The sequence below is a fragment of the Panthera onca genome, chromosome D4 (assembly GCF_046562875.1).
Source record: "Panthera onca isolate mPanOnc1 chromosome D4, mPanOnc1 haplotype 2, whole genome shotgun sequence".
Classification (NCBI taxonomy): domain Eukaryota; kingdom Metazoa; phylum Chordata; class Mammalia; order Carnivora; family Felidae; genus Panthera; species Panthera onca.
The window spans coordinates 85876979-85899344 of NC_138351.1; the positions used below are offsets into that span (position 1 = coordinate 85876979).

At 54.8% G+C, this 22366-nt stretch overlaps 1 protein-coding gene across 3 annotated transcripts in view; it reads left to right on the plus strand.

Annotated features, from left to right (window-relative positions):
- Positions 1-22366, plus strand: part of MVB12B (multivesicular body subunit 12B) — a 206181-nt gene that overhangs the window by 178187 nt on the left and 5628 nt on the right. The window contains exon 10 of one of the 3 annotated variants that reach the window (XM_078436490.2): positions 3357-3741. The exons of 1 other annotated variant lie outside the window; for it this stretch is intronic. In XM_078436490.2, coding sequence (XP_078292616.1) covers positions 3357-3410 — 54 coding nt within the window. In that variant the 3' untranslated portion in view covers positions 3411-3741. Of the gene's footprint in view, positions 1-3356; positions 3742-8740; positions 12437-22366 lie in introns of those variants that run through there. One more of the 3 variants, XM_078436489.2, reaches the window with a different exon arrangement.

The following is a 22366-nucleotide window of genomic DNA, read 5'->3' on the forward strand; positions in this document are numbered from 1 at the left end:
CGGCTGCCCGCAGACACAGAAATGGCATTTTCAGCAGCAAAGGCACTGTCCTTCCACGGCAGAGCAGACAGGCTGGTCACACAGGCGCCCACCAGGCCACCAGCCCTGCGGTGAGGCGGGGGAGGGGCAGGGACGGAAGACGCCTTCTGTGTCCTTGTTAATCACACAGCAACCCTCGGTTCCACCACAAAATGTGCTCTCCCCCCATTTTCCTAAAAATTGCATGGCCTTCTCAGTCTTTCATTTTCATACTTGTAAATAGTCATGGCTACAAGAATTATTTCACTTTCTTGCTTCCTTTGTCCCCATCACCCCCCACACACTCACAACATCAATCACAGCGATAACACAGCAGTTGCCACTGCCTGGCTGGGCAGTTCATAGGGAGGGGTGGGGAGTGTGGCAAACCGGAAAATGCACGCTTCTTGAAAAGCAGCAGCCTGCAGTCACAAAAACGAACATCCAGAGTTGCCGTAGCCCCCGTTTGTCTAATAAATGCTGGAAAATGTTGGCATTTTATGCATTCTCTCAACTTCTCAGTGTTTATTTTTAAATACCCCACGAGCCAATAATGTGTGAACCTCCAGCTTGTACACAGTGTGTGCACAGAGATGCCAACACAAATCACACTTAGACTCATAATCTTGCATTCACAGGGGTGGTGTGGACAAGCACCAGGCTCAGGACTTCACATGCATGAGTTAAATACCACATGATAGGATGCATCCCACCATCCTGCTCAGAGGGCTGTAGGAATTCAGAAAACCCACACTGGACTGACTGATGCTTCCACAAAGGACTGAAAATCAGAATGACCTCTGACCTGCCTGAGAATATAGCCCCTGAGCTACCTACCTTCTCTCCTTTGCACTAGGCTGTTCCCAGAGACCTGCTCTGTCCCTTTACTCACCCATCCTATTCCATCCATCCATCCATCCACCCATCTATCCATTATTCATCCATCCATCCACCCACCCATCCATCCACCCACCCACCTCTTCTGGACCACAACCTCCCCAGGCTCTGGAGCTACAGAAATGGCTGTGGCCCATCCTGACCGTGCACTGAGGGATATGGGAAGTGTTGTGGAGGCCCAGGGGTTGTGATGAATTCTCCCCAGGGGAGAAGGGAACATGTCTCAGAACAAGTGCCCCTTTAGCTGAGCCTTTAAGGACAGTAGGGTTTAGCTATTCACGGGAGACAGTGTCCTAGTGTTCAGAAAGGCACCAAGGTATACTGGGCCCCGGCCCATTCAGGACTTGCTTCTGGGCAGTAGGGGAGGAGAGGTCCAAGAGCTTTCATGGGGAAAGGTCTCAGCAGAAACCATTCAAACCTCACTCCGGAAGAGGGGGGATCCTGGGGCTGTGTGATGGGGCAGGGATATGGGAGTTAATGTTCCACTCTTCAGAGCTCTCCGACGCTCCTCCTCCTCCGTCGGCGTCCAGCTGGAAGGTGCTTTGTGAGCTGAGGGTGCCTCTGGAGTGGGGGGGCTCTCCTGGCACTGAGCCCAGGGAGGCAGGCTGCTTAGGGCAGTGAGTGGATACCGCCATCCCCTCCTGGGAGTCCCAGGCTTAGAGCGGGAAAGGGGGGAGGTCTGGGTGCTGAGGATGAAAGGGATCTGGATGCCCCAGAGTGGAAAGATGCAAGGGCTGAATCAGTGGAAGGTTGCACATTAATGAATTCAGCAGCTGCTTTCAGAGCCCCCCTCTGGCTGGTATTGTGCCGGGTACAGTGCCCAGGTAGACATGGCTCCTGCTGGAGCAGGTGCATCTTGGAGGGGTTCTTCTTCAGACCATCATTTAGGAGAGACGCAGCAATGGGCCTGGGTGGGCTCAGGGCCCCAACTTGGGGTTGCTCCTCTCTCAGAGCCCAGGAACCCAACAGAAAAGCCAGAATGGACACAGCAGTGGCTTCCCCAAGGGCTTGCGGGAGCCGCACGGACCCCTCTGTGGAGTTGATGTGGGACCAGAGCATCTATACCCGACCATGGTGGTGGTTAAAAATGCCTCCCTGCAGCGCCCCAAGCCCCGGTGGCATCAGAAAGGCTGCTCAGCCTCTCAGAGCCCCGGTTTGCTCACCTTTAGTGGAAAGACAGCAGTACCAGCTTCCTGGGACACAAGGATTTGGTCCCAGCTCGCTGACTCAGGACGTGGTAGCTCCTGCCGCACCCATCACCTTACTAGTGACCACAGGGGTCACGGTTGTAATCCATGAGCCCTGAGCTCCAGGCCTGTTCTCCAGCTCTAGGGTGTTCTAGAACCTCAAGAATGGGGAGGGAAGTCCTGGTATCCCCACCCTCCCCTGTGCCCTCAGGCCACACGAGGACAGCCCTCCTCCAGGTAAAGCAGTTCCACATGCTTGTCGGGACCCCAGCGCTTCCCCTGCCTTCCCCCAGTTTTTCAGAGATCTCTGTAGAACCATAGTCCGAGTGCAAAACAAGGACTCCCGTGGGAGAAAAAATGAGACCACAAAGTGTCACAAGCCTTGGGCTTGGTTCTCAGTCTCCCCTTCAGGAGCTTGAAGGGGTGGACATATTCGGATTAGCTGGACAGGCCTCCCCGGTACCCAGACGAGCTGCCCTATGGGGACGTGAGGCCCTTCTGTGCCCGCTCCTCACAGGGGCACTGGCTTTGACCTCGCACGGGGGGCTGGGTGCCAGCAGCCAGGCTTCTGGAGACAGAAGGGGACTCAAGCCCTTCAGTGAGGGGTAGAGGCTTCCATCGCTGATATTCTGAGAGGGGTTGAACCGTGGGCACTAAGAGTGAAGGCCTGGGCTGTGAGGAACGAGAGCAGGTGCCAGGACAGGCTTGGGAGGGCAGGGCCACTAAGAACCTCATCCACCTTCCTGTCTGTACGGGGCCAGGCCCGTGTGAACGAGCCTTAAGTGAACCGGACTTCCTGTTGGCCTGAATCTTGGCCCCTTCACTTCTCCTCCACCTGGCCAGGCCTCCGAGGCCCAGCCTGGCCCCTCCGGGCCTGTTCTCAGTGCGCCCTTCCAGCTCTTCCATGATCCACCCCAGTGCCAACTTACACTGGCTCATCGGTTCACATTTGCCAGTCTGCCCCCACCTCCGAACTGCACCTGCACGAGAGGAGGGGGCAGACGCTTGTCTGACGCCAGTTGCCCCACCAGCCCTGCACCTGTCCGTAGGGGCTACTGTGGGCCTGGTCCAGCTTTGCCCTGTCTCTCTCTGGACCTTTGGGAAGTCTGATCCTCCCCTGGGCCTCAGCTTCCATATCTGCACTAAGGCACTAGAAATAATCCCTTACTATCTTTTCTCCTCTGGAGCCTCTGATTTGATCATTACTGGATTCAGGGAGGAAGGGTATATACTTGCCCTTTTTTCCCTCCACAGATCTTCCTCAACTTACAATGGGGCTTTCCTCCCAGTAAATCCATTGTAAGCTGAAAACACCGTGCATGGAAAATGCACTTAATACGCTTCACTTACCGAACGAACATCCTCGCGTAGCCTGGCCTACCTTAAACTCTCAGGACACACACAGTAGCCCACAGTTGGGCAGAAGCATCTAACACAAAGCCTGTGTTATAATAAGGTGTTGACGATCTCCTGCAATTTGTTGGATACTGTACTGAAAGTGACACGCAAGATGGTTGTATGGGGACAGCATGGCCGTCAGTGTATCAGTTGCTGAGCCCCGTGGCTGAGGGGCTGCCGGGGAGCTCTAGCTGCCAAACATCAGACGCCAGGACGGGCTTGGGAGGAGTTTCGTTCAGCACATCACTGGCCGGGAAGATATCAAAATTCAAAATCTAAGGTATGGTCTCCACTGAACGTGTATCGCTTTTGCACCTTCTTAACGTCAAAAACATCCAAGTCGAAACGTCGACATCGTTAAGCGGGGACTGTATTATATGCGGTAAAAGTTTTCAGGCAGTGATTCTCCACTTGCCTAACCAGTAAGATCTCCTGGTGCTTCTGGAAAATGCTGATGCTGTCAGGCCAGGCCAGTTGAACCAGAACCGTCCCACCGGGGGCAGGGCCCGGGGATCGGTGGCTTTGGTTAAAAACCTTGATTCTGATGCATCAGGAGGACTGGTTTTTTCATTCTCAGGGTGCTTTCACACGAATTGTCCCTGGTGTTTCTCACATCTCTGTGACCAGGTGAGGGTTTGATCGCCTCCTTTCTGCCAGCGAGGCTGCAGCTAAGCAACTTAGCCTCCACGGTGCAGCTAGAAGCCAAGGTCGGCATGTCCCATTTACCAGGATGATGCCCTTGCTATGGCAAAAGGCTTTTGGAAGCTGGGGCGCACGCACTGTAGCTAGAGAGGCCCGATGCCTCAGCTGCAAGGTCTCCCAGACAGAGGCACACGGTGCCTGGGCCCCCGGAATGCCCCAAATCGAGCCCCTGACAGTGACGTCTCTTTTCCTGGAGAGACCGCCAGGCCCGGTTGCTGTGATGGCCTGTGTCCACCAGAGGGCGCCATGACCTGGCGCTGCTCAGCTGGGCTCCCGGCTCTGCGAACCCAAATGCTTTTTAATTGAAAATTTTTTTAATTCAAAAAGGATTTGCTGTTTGTACGCGAGTGCAGGTTTTCCTTATGCAGGAGACTAATGTCTTGAGTAAACAGATCCGGGCCCAAATCCACCTTCAAAGGTACTCGCTGTTTGCCCAAGGGAGTGAAAGACCTTCCAGAAGCGGCCCTAGTCTCTTGGGCAAACACTTTGGGGCCAGCAATCCCCGGCAGAAGACAGTGTCTGTGGGAAGGGTTATCCGCAGCCTAAGGGGGATTATGTCTGGGGACATATGTTGAAATTTCATTTGGGGAGTTAGAGAAAACAAGAGGTTGGGGGGGGGGGGGGGGAGTAATGCTTTTCTCCAGCCAAGATAACCTAAAAAGGGAAAGCTCCCAAGGGTAAGATTGGGGGGGGGGGGGGGGGGTGCGGGGACAGCAATCTGTGCGCTGCACCAGGAGCCCTGGCCCGCTGGTGGGGGGAGGGGCATGCGCGGGCTGTGAATCAGGAAAAGGCAGTGTGTGCACCCAGGACGACTTCTTCGTTTGCGAGGTGCCTTCCGTCCGCCGCCCCAGGCGGACACCTCCCAGACGTGGCCCTAGAGCAGCCAGAGTGAGGCCTCTCCTGAGCCTTGCCATCTCGGCCCTCTGCCTACCTGCACCCACACGCATTCCCACGTCCCGCTTTTGGGTCACAGAATTGCCTGAACTAGTCCCCAGAACAGCAGCAGGCCACCTGGCAGTTGGGTGACAATGTAGGATCCTGGGCTCTGCCCCAGACCTTCAGAGTCAGGACATGCGTTCTACCAGGACCTCCAGGGGATCTACATGTGTTCAGGGTTCATCAGCCTGCCAGTCTCTTGCTCTGGGTGCCCTCTCTCCCCGCCCCTGAGGGGTAGCCACGCCGGCCAGTCCACACTGGCACCTTGGCCCACCCAGAACTGCTCCTACGGAGGCTACTAGGTGTTTTCAGCACCCCCAGCCCCGGCCAGTGCCGCTCTGGCGCTCGTGCCTGCCCTCTGCTCCCCTCGCGGACCCACACCTCCGGGTCCCCCACCCCCACGAGCAGGGCCCGTCCTCATCTTCTGACCCTGTGTGCTTCTCTTGAAGCATCTCCACATCTGTCACTCCAGCTGCCCTTCCCCCCCGAGTGCTTCTAATCCCCGACCTTTTATCCCTGGTTCCACGTCTCCCCAGCCGGGCTCCTTCCCTTCGGTGCTGCTGGGGACCACCCTCGGCCACTGGCCGAAATGCACTCCTGCCCTCCCACAACCTGCCCCTCCTCCTGTGTTGCCCCCTTTGGTTAATGGCGCTGGCACGCACATGCTCTGGCCCCGTGCCCAGCACCGGGCGGAGGTGGTGGGTGCTGGTGGAGTCGAGGAGGGAACCTTCCCTGTTGTGATGCACGCGAGCAGCCACCAGGTGGCGGTATTGTCCCAGGCTTCGCCCAAAGGCGGCCTCCTCCGGGGCTGCTCTGCTGGGCCAGCCTCCTGGGGCAGGAGTCCAGCCACGGCCTGTGCCCTGGTCATCAGGGAGCCCAAACGCGAGCGGGTTGGGAGCTGCTTTAATAGCTTTTTCCAAGTAGCCAACAGATGTGCGGTGAGTGCCTGCTTGGCGCCAGGGCCGTACGGGCCCCTAACCTGCTGTAGCTCACGCCGTCTTCCCAGTTGGCCCTGGGAGTAGATTGTGACCCCACTGACTTTTGTGAGGTTTAACTGACATATACCACGAGCTTCAGGTGTCCAACATAACGAACCCATATTTATGTAGATGGCAAAAGAATCACAATGAGTCAACATCTGTCACCACGGTGACAAATTTTTGTGATGAGAACCTTTAAGATTTATTCTTAGCAACTTCCAAATAAGCAACACAGGATCAACCATAGTCGCCATACTGTGTGTCACATCTCCTTATTTTACAACTGGAATTTGTACCTTTTGACCCCCTTCGCCCATCCACACGCCCTCCCCTGGCGAGTACCGGTCCGTTCTCTGTACCTGTTAAGTATGGGGTGTTGTGTTTTTGTTTTGTTTTGTTTTCTAGATTGCACAGATCAGTGAGGTCACATGGTATCTTTCTCTGACTTATTTCACTTCACACGATGCCCCCAGGGTCCAGCCCTGCTGTTGCAAACGGCAAGATTTCGTTTTTTGTTTTTTTTTTTTTTTACGGCTGAATCATATCCCGTGGCACATATACGCCACATCCGTATCCCTTCATCTGTCAGCGGCCACGGAGGCGGTCTCTGGCGTGGCTGCTCTAGATGGTGCTGCCGTGGACGTGGTGCTGCAGGTATCTTGCTGAGTTAGAGTGAAGTGGAATCGCCGAGTCCTAGGGGAGTCCTAGGTTCAGGGTTCTCGGGGTCCTCCAGGTGGCAGCACCAGTTTGTGTTCCCAGCAGGGCACAAGGGTTCCCTTTTCTCCACAGCCTCGCCAGCCCTTTCTTTTTAATCTTTATTTTGGGGACAATGGGAGAGAGAGAGAATCCCAAGCAGGCCCCGCGCCATCCGCACAGAGCCCGACGCGGGGCTCGAACCGGCAAACCGTGAGATATGATCTGAGCCGAAATCAAGAGTCAGAGGAGCCTCAACTGACCGAGCCACCCAAGCACCCCAGCGCTTATTTCTTAACGTGACCCCACTTTAGAGATAGGTTCACTAAGGTGCAGAGAGGGGCAGAGACCTGCCTGAGGTCACCCTCCAAAGCCCTTCCCTCTCGCCCCTTCTGGCAACAGACCTTTGTAGGGACCACAGTCACAGCTGCGGTGTAGGCCCTGTGGCTCCGGGCTCAGGAGCCACTCGAGGCTCTTCAACACAGGGATAGGATGGGGCCAGTGCAGATCTGTGTCCGTCTGTCCTGGGTCAGCCCTTGGGGCCCTTCGGCAGGGGTGGCCTGCTGGACTGCCTACCCACCCTTTCTACTTGAGGGAAAAAGCCTCAGAAGTCTGCTCCCCCTCATTCAGGACTGACCCCTAAAGCCGTCAGCACTTAGCTGTTCTCTGTGCAGTGGGCAGTCACTTGGGGGCAGGGGGCCAGGCCAGGCTTCCTGTCAGCCTCCCCAGTGTCCCCGAGGAAATAGCCTCAGCTGGTGGCCAAGTTCAGCCAGGACAACTCCACTTTGCTCTGTTTTACACAGACAAGCCCTTTTTTAGGGCAATTCTGCTCAGAAGTGTTTAGATATTATTTAAAATGTTTACAGGGCGCCTGGGTGGCTCAGTTAAGCCCCAACCTCAGCTCAGGTCATAAGCTCACGATTTTTGAGTTCGAACCCCGCATAGGGCTCTCTGCTGTCAGCATGGAACCTGCTTCAGATCCTCTGTCTCCCTCTCTCTCTCTCTGGCCCTCCCCTGCTTGCTCTCTCAAAAATAAACATTTAAAAAATAAAACGTTTAACGAGCACTGACCTGATCCAAACTCCACACTCCTAAACCCCTAGGACCACAGGGCTGCTTTGGCACATAACGGGCCGGGCCGCTCGCCACAGGCCCACTCCCAGCCTCTGAAGCTCAGGCCGGCAGGCCCGTGTCTGCTGGAGGGCACTCCTCCTCACCTGTGTCCGCTCTTCTGCCTGGCACGCCCCCCCCCATTTCAATGCCCACCGGGTCTTCGGGGGGAACCACGGGGGCTCCCCGTCCCCCAGCAGAGGTACTTGCCTCTCTGAGTCTCCATTAGACTCCGAGCCCACCTATACATGCTCCTGGGATCTAGGGTCAGGTAAGCTTCCGTCTTAAGCATGAGGTGGCACAGGGCACAGATGTGCCCCTCCGGGTGCCACCCTGGCCCAGGCTGGGTCGCCGGTGTGGGCGCTGCCCCCCGGGAGCCTCGGCTTTCATCGGCTAACCAGGACAGTCACCCACCCTCCAGGGAGCAGCTCTGGGAACTCAGAGAGGTACAGGGACGTGTGGGGGTGCTGCCCCTTCCCCGCGCCGCTCGGGTGTGTCAGCAGCCGTGCCCAGAGAACACGGAGTCAGAGGGACCCCGGGCAGTTGCGGGATGGGGTGTACCTCGCGTGACCCTCTCCTGCAGGCAGCCTGGCCCGGGGGCAGCGCGTGGCTTCGGGCGCTGCAGCCCCTGGACCAGGACTCCGTCCTCACACCCTGGGCGGTCAGAGCGCCGTCTGCGCGCGCACACGCACGCACGCTGGCACCACGCGTGGGCGCACGCTCGGCAAGGTGGCACCGGGGCCTCCGCGGGCCGGGCCGAGGCCTCCCTGCGGCGTCCTCGCGCACTGACCACGCTTCTCTGTCCGCTCCCTCCCGCAGTATGAGTACAGCTTCCGCACGGAGCAGAGCGCCGCGGCCCGGCTCCCGCCCAGCCCCACGCGATGTCAGCAGATCCCCCAGTCCTGAGGCCCGGCCGCCACCCCGCCCTCTCGGGGAGAAGACGCAGCCGCCCGACTACTGAGCGCCCCTCCCTCGCCCAGTCCAGTCCCTCCTGCCCGCCCTCACCGCCCCCCCCCCCCCCCCCCCGGGGGCTCGCCTGGGAGACTCCGGGCGGCTGAGCGGTTACCTCCTCGGCCATCGGCTTGCCTGACGGGACACCCCCGCCTCCCCGGGGATACTGTTCATAATCTCGACTAATCTGTGTTTGCTGTAGTGACCAGCAGCTCCTGGCGTGTCTGTGTGACGACCAGCCTCCTACACGCGACCCCACCCACCGCGGGAGCCACCCGAGGGCCCCGCGCAATTGCGGAGCTTCCCGGTGACCCGCTGGCTCCCTGTCCTCCTGACTGTTGCCTGCCGCTAAGCTCGCACGTTCCTCCTGGAAGCCTGAGGCGGGTGGCAGCGGGGCACAGCCCCCGCCGGGGCTCCCCCCGCGCCCCAGACCTGACAGCGACAAGCGCCCTGAGCGTTTCACGGCAACCCTGAGGACACGAGGGAGGAAGCGGCCCCAGGCCCCACCGGTGGCCACCCCTTCACACTCGGCCCCCAACCGACACACTGGACACGCAGAGGTCGGGGCGCAGCCGCCCGGCTGCCCCCACAGCGGACGTCCCCGCTGGGCGAGAAGGCCGAGGGACCTGGTGCTTGCTTGGAGGGGAGTTTTGCTGCCCGGGACACTGTGCTCACCCACCACCCGCCCTGTTCCTCCCAAAGGGCTCATCTCTGCAACGCCCACGTGCCCTGACCCAGAGACGGGCCCTCCCTGGGCTGCGGGAAAGAGACCCCGTGGGCTGGTGTCCAGCCGGAGAGGGACGCGGGCACGTGGTCACCCAGCTTCTCAGAGCCAGGCTGCATCTCGATGGGGTCTGCCCACAGCAGGAGTCGTTTGTAAAAAGTCCGTCTGAGCCAGGACACCGAACTGGGGCCATGACTGGCCAGTGGCCACACTGGCATCTCCCACAATGCCGGCTGCCAAGCTCAGCCCCACACGGGTTCGCCATGAGAACAGGGCTGCAGCCACCCCTGGGGGGCTCAGGCCCCCACCTCGACGGCCTGCCTGGTCTAGTTACCAGGGTCTGTCTCGATTCCACAGAATGTTGGGATCTCCCACCTTGGAGGTCACTAGAGGGCAGGAGCTTTGGATGGGAGGCTTGATGTGCATGGGGGGGGGGGGGGGGGGAGCGGGTTGAGGCCTGGAGAGCAGGGAGGTGCCCCCCCACATGAAGGTAGCACAGGAGAGCCACAGCCAAGGACGCTCCCCGCCTACCCGTGGCTCCTGGGATGGCACGTGGTGGCTGGGGCAGAACTGGCCAACAGTGTGGAGGGTGGCCGCCAGCTCAGAGGTGGGGGTGGGGCAAAAATACCTCCTGTACCTGCCGTCAGCAACGCCAACTCCAGAACCTCTACCCTCACCGCTGTCGCCCCGGATCTTCAAGGCGATACCTCCTGATTTCTGTGCATTAGAGAAGTGGGCACCTCTCCCTCCCTCCGCCCAGACCCAGGACGTCCTTGGTGGAGCTGGCCTTCCTGTGCCTCCCACACAGCAAAGCGGCAGGAAAATGCAAGCAGTGCGTGGAACCCCCGGGGTCCAGGAAGCCAAGGGCTATGGTGCTCACCCAGGAAGGAGAGAGCTTCGAACTGGTCTCAGATGTACACGCCGAGATAAGCTAGTTGCGTTTCTGGGGAAACTGGAGGAGTCCCGTGGGGCCCAGAGAACCTGTGTCTCCTGCTGCCTTTTGGACGGGTGGCCGGTCCAAAACCAAGTGACCTGCGTGACCCCAAGCCCAACACAGAGGGGCGACCAATTCCTTCTGTACCGTTCACTTGGTGCGTGCGCTTTGTTCACGGCCTGACTGGAACATTACCATCTGACAGGCAGCGCCCAGCAGCCCTTCTCCCTTGACCGACAGCCAGGGGTTTTAGCGGCTCTCAGGGCCGAAGACGACCACGTGGGAGCCCAAGCGTGGGTGCAAGAAGGCGGAGCTGGGCAGGGAGGGTAGCTGTCCCCCCCCCCCCCAACTCCGGGGCCATCCTGCAGTTACGGGATGGGGCTGCGGGGCCACCAGGGAGAGGCCAGACCGGTGTGGATGCAGGCGGCCTGGGGTGACGACCTCCACTGCATGGTAGACATATGCTACGTTTAACAGTGCCTGAACGTCACCCTAAACCATTAGGACAATTAGTGACCGTGTTAGGGAAAGGTTGGCGTCTGTGGTAGATTTTAGGCTGCTCCCAGCCCTCTTTGCCTCTTGGGGGGGCGTGGGGGGGCACGTGCAGACAGCAGGACAGCCCGGACCCCTGGCACACCACTGGAACAGAGCGACCTTTTCTTTCTGGGAGGGCGCATTGCCTCACAAACCCAGGGAAGGACAAGGGTTCTCGGAAGCGTGAAGGGCAGGGGCCGGGCCCTCCGTCCCCCAGCGCTCCCCGCCGCTCCCCCAGAGACCAACGAGAGCACAGGCCTCCCTGCTGCCTTCTCTCTTCCATCTGAAAACCCATTCTCTCTCCAAAACCCTCGGAAACGGCATAGTGGTAATAAGGGGTAAGCAGGTTGCAACGTGTTCATTTGCAAATTTTTATCAAGGCTTTTCCTGCCCCGAGTCCCGGAACCAATATGGGCCACACGCCCCTGCCACCTGGAGAGCTGGGACCAGGTCAGGACCCCCGCCCGCCCCGGCTTCCTTGCTGGCAGTTCTGACCTCCGCACAGTTGGCCACCAGGAGCCCCTGACATTTGCTTCCCCACCCCCCACCCCCTGTGCTGTTCAGAAAGGCAGCGCGGCGGGCGACAAGGACTAACACATACTAAGCACCTGCTCCGTGCCCGGCAGTGGCACATTTCTCCTCTTTAAGCACAGTTTGTCCCGTTTTTCTCCCTTGAAAAACACCCAGAAGTGGATGTTCGTTGCTCCCGGTTAGAGATGAAGAAGCGGAGACCAGTCCGCGGCACAAAGCTGGCAAGTGGCAGAGACCGGATTTGGGCCCGAGGCTCGTCGGAGCCCAGAGCCACTGTGCCGGCTGGTCCAGCATAAGCACACGCCTCACAGCCCCTTTTGGTTCCGGTCCCGTAACGGACCTCCCAGCGCCGCCAGCCACGCTGGTTCCGGCGCGATAGCGTCGCCGCTGCGCCATGGTGCTCGGCAGGGGGCTAGAGCCCAGCTGCCCCCTCGCTCCACCCCGACGAGGGCTCCCCCGAGATCCAGGGAGCCCGAGAGCAAAGCAGGGCCTCGACCCGGCAGCCGCGTGCCCACGGGGGTGCGGGAGCCGAGCTCCAACTCCGCTCGCTGCCCGCCCTGCCGCCGGGGCCCGGAGGCGGCGGCCCCTCCTCCTTCGCCCGTCCGGATGCCGCCCCACAGCGGCCGTCACCGCCGGGAGACGGGGCTTCTGTTCTCCCCGCGACGGGCGTGTGGGCTGCCATGGGACGCTGGGGCCACGGCCGGGCGGGCCGCTGTGCCCTCGCCATGGGAACGACGTCCTTACCGTATTTATTTGAGGTGACTCTGTACTTGGCGAAGGGAAGTTTCACTGTGTGATTGTCTGTCTTAATATAATTTGTTAAATAAACGTTTTAACCTTTTCCCGGCTTGCTGCTGTGGCGCTACCTGAGCGAGGTCGGCGTCCCTCGGGGAGGCTCCGGCATCTTCCCCGGCTCCTCCCAGATGCTGGCAGGGGATGGGCAGACAGCCACCTCCCGGCCTTCCCACCCGCTAGAAAGAAGCCGTGGGCTTCTCTGCCCCTGTTTAGTTTAGAGACCTGGTTACGAACCGGAGGAGTTCACGAGGGCCTAGAAAGCCCTGCCGTTCTCTGGGAACAACCCTCAGGAATGCTCCTTGGAGGCAGAAACCCCAGTTGCCACAAAAGCACCTGAAACCCGTGCGCGTCAACAGGTCGCCAACAAGAATGCGCTTTCATGTGCGGCTTGCCCGGGGCCCCGTCTGCGAGGGGTTCGGGGCGGCCGGGCTGCCGGAGAGGACACGCGGCCCCCGTGGTTTCGGTCCTGTCCCGACGGCTCGCCTGCTGGCGAGACGCCACTGCGAACACCGGCGAAGGGACCAGAGGCCCGCGGGACACGGCCCAGGGCTCCGTGCGAGGGCCATCACTTCAGATCTCACTATCAAAGCTCTTTCCTTCCTTTTTAAGTAACGTTTGCATTTTTGGGCTTGACGTGACAACCTGAGCTGTCACTGCCTCCAGCCCTGTTTACGGCAGACTCAGAATGGGGCCCACCTTTAGCTCACCTCTCATCAGGGCCATGAGAGTCCCCCAAGTGTCCGTGCCTCCAGCCTAGGACCCCCACCTCTGGCATCTCGCAAGAGCGAGGAAAAGCAGCCCAGAGAATTCCACGAGAAATCCACAAGGAACACTCAAGCAGGGTCTGAAGAGCTGGATTCAGATTCTGGCTCTGCCACTGCCTGACCACGTGGACGTCACTGGTTACCCAGCACCTGCAGGAGAGGGTGCGTCCCTCCTGGCTTACCCTGGGAAGATGGGAGGAAGGGCTCTTAGCGTCAGCAGAGACCACGTGACTTGCCAGGTCTCTCTTCGGGGGCCAGGGTTGGGTGTTGCCATCCACAGCCTAGTGCTGGGTCACCCAGGAAGTTCAAGTGGTGGCCTCGGACTGACATCCAGGGCACAGAGTCCGTTTGCAAGAGGCCTCATGCACTGCTCAGACAGACAGACGGATTCCCCAGAGCCGGGAGGGGGAGGCAGCTCACAGACCTTAGGGCGGCAAGAAACCAACACCTACACGCGACAGCCTAGGCCAGGGAGGGGTGAGTGGCCAGACCCAGAGGAAGCTTGGAACCCAGAGCAGGATGCAGCCAGGCGGCACCTGTTTCTGCCTCATCTGAGCATCCGCTTCTAGTTCTCTCACACTCGGGCCCTCCTTCTCACGCGCTCTGTCCACCAGTATGCACGGCACATGCGTCTTTGTGTGTATACACAGCCACTCAAGCTTACGTGTCTCCGTTCAGAAGATCCAGAGGCCAGAGTCCCAGGACAGACTCTGATTGGCCAGCCTGGGTCACATGACCCTTTCTGCCCCCAGCGACTCTGGCCTGGGGCAGTGAGGGAGTGTGCGATCACAAAGTATCTGGAACAGGTCTAATTTATTTAGACCCTCATCAGGCATCTGCTGCAGGGGAGCCCGAGGCTGTGCGGGGAGGGGTAGCACCTCTTCCCTGGGGAGATGGAAAATCACTCCATCAGCAGCTCTGTGCCATGGGGAGAAGCCGCTGGGGTGGGTGGAGGGGCATGCATCCACCTGTCCGTCTGTCTGTCTGTTCTCTCAAACCACGTTGTAAGAGCACCTTCCACACGTAGGCAAGAGTGTGGGCACCGGGCAGTCAGCAGTGACCCAACACCACAGAGGTCCCCCTCCTGGATCCATCCCACTTACCCCCTGCCATGTCTCTCCCGCTTCTCCCCCTGCTTCTGCCTGTTGTCGTTATTTCCTAGCCACCCTGGCTCATCCCTAAAGCTCTGGGCTCCCTGAGCCCCACCCTGACCTTTCTCTCCCCTTCTGCACCACCCCCCGCCCCCAGGCCGCTGGGGCAGCCCGTGTCTTTAACTGTGCTCAGCTTTGCTGCCGGCCCCGCCTGCGAGGCCCCACCCGGGTGTTACCCCTTGACGTCAGCACATCCCAAGCTGCTCCCCTTCTCCTGACTCCCGGTCCTGGAACAGGCCCCGCCATCTCCCACACCTGGAGCACCCCCCCCCCCCCCCGCCGCCGCCACCACCACCTGGAGCCGCCTGTGATCACCCCGTTTCCAGCTGGACAGCTCCCCCCTCTACATGTGCATTCAAACTCAGCCACTGTTTCCTCTTCCTGCTGCTCCTTTTTAAATTCTGCCCCTTGACGCTTTTCACCTGGATTACAGCATCAGCCCCTTAGCCGGTCCCCTGCCCCCAGCATCTTCCCCTCCCAGCCACCTTCCTCATAGCCATCTGTCGGGATGCCTCCACTTACAGTGCCCGCCCCCCAAGAATGAACTCAGAGTCCCTCAGGTTTCCCAACACCATCCTTCCAGGTCTGACCCTGCCTCCTGTCCCAGCCTCACCTCCTGCAAACCTCCCTGATGGATTTTGCATGGTTCTTCACACCCTAAACTCTGTACTTCCTTGCTTTTGCATATGCTGTGCCCCCTATCTAGGATGCTTGTCCCTCATTTTTCTGTCTGGTCAAGTCTTGTTCATCCTCGAAGCCTCTGCCCAGACACCTTCTCTGTGATGTCGTGCTTGACCCCCTGGAGGCAAAGCTAACATTCCTCCCCTTCAAGCCACTCCATACCTCGCACACTGGAACCACTGACCCATGGGCAACACTGCAGCCCTCTAGTCCTTTCATTAGACGACCTGCTCCTAAAGGAGGGGGAACAGGTCTCGTTTATGACACCTTCCTCCGTAGCCCCATGTATACGCACCCAACACAGGCCTTGAATAAAAACAGGCAAGAGCAAATGCTCAGTGAACGACTAACTCAAAGTGGGTAGGGCGACAGGTGGGCTGGACTCCACTGCTGAGCAGCCCAAGAAGAATGGGCCCCGGTGGCCCTTGCCGCGAGGTTTGTGACCACCCCCAAGGACTGTGATGACCAGCAGCAGCCCTCCCTGGACAAGTCCCGATGCTGGCCCCAAAGCGACGAGAGACAAGAGAACTGGGCCCTCACCTGGCCCACCTCTGAAGCCACGGCACCCAACAAGATCCATGATGGGGGTGCAGCAGGCAGGTAACGGCCATGGGCTGCTAGATGTCCCCCTCAAGCCCCACTCAAGGGGCTGCCAGAGAAAGAAAGACGATCCATGGGTCACAGGAGCCAACACTAAAGCTAGGGGGGCTTGGGTCTAGGGGAAAGCAGCAGAGCAGAGGGCAAGATGGCCGCTGCCACCGACGAGAGGCAGTGTGGGGGCGGGGGGCAATTTGCTGGCTGTGCTCGTTCATCTCCACCCCCCCACCCACACACACACAGGCACGCGCGTTGCGCCGGGTGGCTCATGTCATCCCTTCTACCAAAACAGCAGCGTGGCTGACCCCTAAGCTCCCTCCCTCCCTTCTCCTCACACCTTGGGCCAAGTAAGTGCAACCAGAGACACGGGTCTTGGGAAGAGTGGTGCCAAGCAGAGGTCTTGGCCCTTTCCCTTTGGGTCTGGATCTCCTGAAGGGGAAGGGCACGCAGGTGGACGTGGGCACAGTTGAACAGCCGAGACACATCCGTCCCTCCTCCCTCGTCACTCTCGGGAGGGGGCACAGGACTCACAACCTTAACTGCACAGCGGAACCACCTAGAGAGTTTTTAAGACTTCCTGTGCCCAGACCACACCCAGATCAGTGAAATCAGAATCTCCAATGGAGGGACGCAAGAGTCCGTCATTTTTCAGTCTCCCCGGGTGATGCCAGCGTGCAGCCGAGTTTAAGAATCACCAAGCTAAATTCTGGGCTTTCCCAGATGCATGTTGCTTCCCTCAAATACACGTTACCAGCGATGGGGCTTAGAGTCCGAAGGAATAAATCCACAGGAGAGAAACAGACCCCAGAAGAGCTGGTCCACCAAAAGGAACACAAGAAGCTGACCAACCAAAAACAGAAGAAGAACGAACAGACCGGAGAGAACATGCGTTTAGTATGAACAAAAACTAGCCCCCAGGAGAAGAGGACCCTGGAAACATTAGGGGCTCATTCAAAACAACTTGCTTCTGCCCATCAGTCCTGAAATGCTGATAGGCCAAAGAGGAAAGAAACCGATATGTCAGCAATTGCACTTGAAGATTTTACTACACCTCTCCCAGAAACCAGCCAAGTTCATATAACACAAGCAAATACGAGGCCAGCATGATCCGGATACAAAAACCGGGCAAAGACACCACAAGAAAATCACAGGCCAATATCCCTGGTCAACACAGATGCAAAAAATCCTTAATAAAATATTAGCAAGCTGATTTCAATAGTGCACTAAAAGGATCATAGACTGTGATCGAGTGGAATTTATTCTAGGAATGCAAAGATGGTTTGACATCCGCAAAGCAACCCATGCTACACCACATCAATGAAATCAGGCTAAAATATATGCAGAGAAAGCATTGGACAAAATTCGACATCCATTTGTGATAAAAAGCTTTTAAAGTGGGTATAAAGGGAACGTACCTATATGTTCCTGTACCTATATATTCTCTATAACATAATAAAGGCTTTACAGGACAAGCCCACAGCTAACATACTCAATGGTGAAAAGCTTTCAGCTTAGAGGGAAAGCTTTTAAGATCAGGAATCAGACAAGGATTCCCACTCTCTCACCACTTTTATTCCATATGGTATCAGAAGTCCTAGCCAGGGCAATTAGGCAATAAAAATAAAATACATCCAAATTCGGAAGAAAGAAGTTGTCATATTTGCACACAATGTGATAGGATATAGAGAAAATCCTAAATTCTCCACCAAAAAACTGTTAGAATAAATGAATTCAGTGAAGTAGCAGAATATAAAAATCAGTTGCATTTCTATACACTAATAATGAGCTATCGCAATGAGAAATTAAGAAAGCAATCCAATTTGTAATTACATCAAGAAGAATAAAATACCTAGGAATAAATTTAACCAAAGAGGTGAAAGACCAATACACCGAAAACTATAAGACACTGATAAAAGAAATTGAAGAAGACACAAATAAATGGAAAGATACTGCATGTTCATGAATTGGAAGAATTAATAATATTAAAATGTCTCTGTTTCCCAAAGCAATCTCCAGATTTAATGCACCCCCTATCAAAATTCCAATGGCATTTTTCACAGAACTAGAAGAAAGGATCCTAAAATTTGGATGGAACCACAAAAGACCCAAGTAGCCACAGCAATATTGAGAAAAAAGAACAAAGTTGAAGGCATCACGCTCCCTGATTTCAAACTATATTAAAAATCTATAGTAATCAAAACAGCATGATATTGACACAAACCAGATACATAGATCAACAGAACAGAAGAGAAAACCCAGAAATAAACCCATGCATACAATGACCAATTAACTTAGGTCAAAGGACCAATAACATACAATGGGGAATGTACAGCCTTTTCAATAAATGGTGTTGGGAAAACTCGTCAGCCCCATGCGAAAGAATGAACCCGGACCCCTTTCTTACACCATGCTGAATTAAAGACTTAAGTGTAAGACCTGAAACCACGGAACTTCTAGAATACAGCAAAGGCGGTAAGCACCTGGACATCGATCTTAGCAAGGTTTTTGATCTGACTCCAAAAGCAAAGGCCACAAAAGCAAAAATAAACAGGCGGGACTACATAAACTAAGAAGCTCATGCACAGTAGAAGAAATCATCAACAAAATGAAGAGGCCACCTGCTAAGTGGGAGAAAATGTTTGCAAGTCCTATATCTCCTAAGGTGCTAATATCCTAAATGTATAAAGAACACATACCTCATATAACTCAAAGGCAAAAACATAAATGAAACGATCTGATTAAAAAATAGAGGACCTGTGGGGCGCCTGGGTGGCTCGGTCGGTTAGGCGTCCAACTTCGGCTCAGGTCATGATCTCACGGTCCGTGGGTTCGAGCGCTGCGTCGGGCTCTGTGCTGACAGCTCAGAGCCTGGAGCCTGTTTCAGATTCTGTGTCTCCCTCTCTCTGTGACCCTCCCCCGTTCATGCTCTGTCTCTGTCTCAAAAATAAATAAACGTTAAAAAAAAAAATTTAAAAAAAGATAAAAAAAAAAAAATAGAGGACCTGAATAGACATTTTTCTAGAGAAGACATCCAGATGGTCAACAGACACATGAAAAGATGCTCAACATCGCCCTCGAGAGGGAAATGCAAGTCAAAACCACAATGAGATACCACCTCACACCTGTTAGAATGGCTAGTCTCAAAAAGACGAGAAATAACAAGTGTTAGAGAGGGGTAGGAAAAACCCCGTGCACTGTTGATGAGAACGTAAATTGCCACAGCCGCTATGGAAAACAGTAAGGGGGGTTCCTCAAAAAATTAAAAATAGAACTCCCTTGTGACCCATCAATTCCACTTCAGGATATTTATCTGAAGACAATGAAAACACTAACGTGGGAAGATACCTGCACCCCTAGATTTATTGCAGCATCATTTACAATGGGCAAGCCATGGCAACAGCCTAAGTTTCGATCAGTGGATGGATGGATAAAGACGCGGTGTGTAAATACACCTTAATAGTATGCCACCGTAAAGAAGAAAATCTTGCCATTTGTGACAACACGGATGGAACTTGAGAGCACTGTGCCAAGTGAAATAAGCCAGACAAAGACAAACACTGTATGATCTCATTTATAGGTACCATATTTTAAAAAAGAAAAAAGTTCGCAGATACAGGGAACACGTTGGCACATGCTAGAGGCAGGGGGTGGGAGCAGGAGAAAACGGGTCAAAAGTACACGCTTGTAGTGATAAGAGAGTTAATCGCGGGGATGTAGTATACAGACAGCATGGTGACTATAGTTAATACCGTTTTGCCTCTTGAAAGTGGCTAAGAGGGGCGCCTGGGTGGCGTAGTCGGTTAAGCGTCCGACTTCAGCCAGGTCGCGATCTCGCGGTCCGTGAGTTCGAGCCCCGCGTCAGGCTCCGGGCTGATGGCTCGGAGCCTGGAGCCTGTTTCCAATTCTGTGTCTCCCTCTCTCTCTGCCCCTCCCCCGTTCATGCTCTGTCTCTCTCTGTCCCAAAAATAAATAAAAAACGTTGAAAAAAAAAAAAATTAAAAAAAAAAAAAAAAAAAAAAAAAAAGAAAGTGGCTAAGAGAATAGATCTTAAAGGTCCTCTTACAAGAAAAATGGTTAATTATGTATGGGTGATGGATATTAACTAGATTTATTGTGGTGACTATTTCGCAAGATATACAGCTATTGAATCATTATATTGTAAACCTGAAACTAATATGTTATATGCCAATTATACCTGAATTAAAAAATACACATGAGCGGGGCACCTGGGTAGCTCAGTCAGTTAAACCTCCGACTCCTAGTTTCAGTTCAGGTCATGATCTCATGGTTTGTGAGTTCAAGCCTTGCACTGGGCTCTAGACTGCCAATGCAGAGCCTGCTTGGGATGGATTCACTGATTCATTCATTCATTCATTCATTCTCTCTCTCTCTCCCCCCGCCCCTCCCCCTCACACCATCTCTCAAAAAAATTTTTTTTCCCAAATACACATGAGCAGACAGATAAAAAATTCAAATAGCCTAATTACGAAGCACAGCACTTTCAACCCAACATAGAGTCCATATCCCCTTAAAATTTGCTATGTACTAAGCCACCGGAGAAGTCTCAACAAATTCCAAAGCACCAACATCATACCTAAGATCACCTCTGATTTGGGTGATAGGATTAGAAGTGTGTAAAATGGGAGCTCCTTAACATCACATACAACACAAAACACACAACTGAGTAAGAGAAAACCATAAGGGAAATTACTGAGATCTCATCATGGAACGATAATGAAATACCTACCCAGGTCAGAACCTTCAGGACACAGCTGAAGCAGTAAATAGAACAAAACTTAGTCTAAATTTATCCCAAACCAAGAAAGATCGAAAACAAACAACCTCAACTGTCCACTGAAGAAGGTAGGAAAAGAGCAGTCAGTCAAGGCAAAGAAACAGAAAGTAATGACTAGTGAGGGTAGAATCAATGAAATAGAGAAAACATACAGAAATGTGAACAGCGTTTTCTCTGAAAAGAGCAAAAGACAAATTTCTGGAAAGAGAGACGATACAAATGAAAATCAAAACAAGAAATAACCACGGACATAACAGATTCACAAGTTTTTTTATTAGGAACCCTATGTTACATATCTGAAAAAATGTAAGATGTCAGAGTGACATAAGAATTCTAGAAAAAAAATATGTCAATTATATATCAACTTAAAAAGAGAATGTCTGGGGGCGCCTGGGTGGCAAACATTAGAACATCAATTCCAAACCCTGGTGAGCATGTGGCTGTGCTGCGCAAGAGGGAGAAGTCTCACTGGATGTGGCTTCAGGGGACAGGGTTTGGATCCACGAGTGGACGCAGCAGGAAAGCACATCTCCGTGTGCCCGGAGTTGTCCGGCCACGCAGGGGCTCCCTCACAGACAGTGAGCGCCCCATCACTGCAGAAGCGGAAGCCCGCTTGTGGAGGACACTGAGTGCACGGGGGTGTCTTATCGGTTCTCACTCATCAGGGGGTGGATGACTTCACTAAGGTCAACGGTTTTATGGTGCCGTGGTGCCGTCATTCCATTGCTTTCTTTCACATGTGCTTTTTTCTTTTTTCTTTTTGTTACTGAAGGGTAACATTCATACCAAAAAAGTGCCCAAGTCATAAGCGTACTACCTGATGACTACTCACAAACTGAACACACCCATGTAACCAGCCCAGACCAAGAAACAGACTCCACCTGCCTTCGAGGACCCCCCCACGCCCACCCAGCTACCATCCCTCAGAGGCAGAGGAGCACTATCCTGACTTCTAAGCCCACCGATCAGTTTTGTTTTTGACGCCTACGGAAATGGAATCCTAGGGCCCCTGGCTCTTTTGTCCCTGGCCCCTCACCCTCGGCAGGATATCGTGAGGCTCACCCGTGCAACACGTGGCGGGGGTTCATTCACTCTCTTCGGCAGGTAGTAGGTCCGCGGTGTGAATGCACCCGTTTCCCCGCCCCAGTGCCAGCGGGCTCCTGAGTTGTTTGGGTTCGGGGCCTGCCGCGAGCAGCACCGTGGACACTGGGCACGTACACCTGGTACGTGCAGACTCATCGCTGTGGGGATCAGAATCGCCAGGAGCGGAATTGCTGGAGCGCAGAGGCGGCGCGCGGCGCGCATTCGGTGTTGGTAACACTTCCAGATGGTCTCCTAAGACGGAGTCGCGATTTACGCTCACACCAGCCATGCGCAGAAATTCTAGCTGCTCCGCGCCCTTAACAAAACTTAAGACTTTGCAAAGTTGGCCGTCTCGGTAGATATGAAGTATTATCTGACTGCATTTGAAATTTGCTTTTCCCTATTTGACGAATGAGGTTGAGCGCACGTTCATGTGTTTCTTGGTCCCTTGAGTATCTTTTGTGAAGACCTAGTCTCTTGCCCATTTTCTACTGTATTGTCTTTTTCTTACTTTATTTCTTAAGTTCTTCATATGTTCGCAAAATGAATCCTTTAAAATATACATATATATGTGTGTGTATACACACACACACACACACACACACACACACATTTGCAAATATCTTCTCCCAACTATGGCTTGCCTTTCCTCCCTTTTAATGGTGTCTATCGATGAACCGAAGTTATTCTCCTACAAATCAATAGCAAAAAACCTAAACATCTGATTTGAAAACGGGCAGAGGATCTGAATAGACGTTTTTCCAAAGACGACATACAGATGGCCAACACATACATGAAAGGATGCCCAACATCACTCATCACCCGGGAAATGCAAGTCAAAACCACAATGAGATATCACCTCACACCTGTTAAGATGGCTATTATCGAAAAGACAGAAAGAGCAG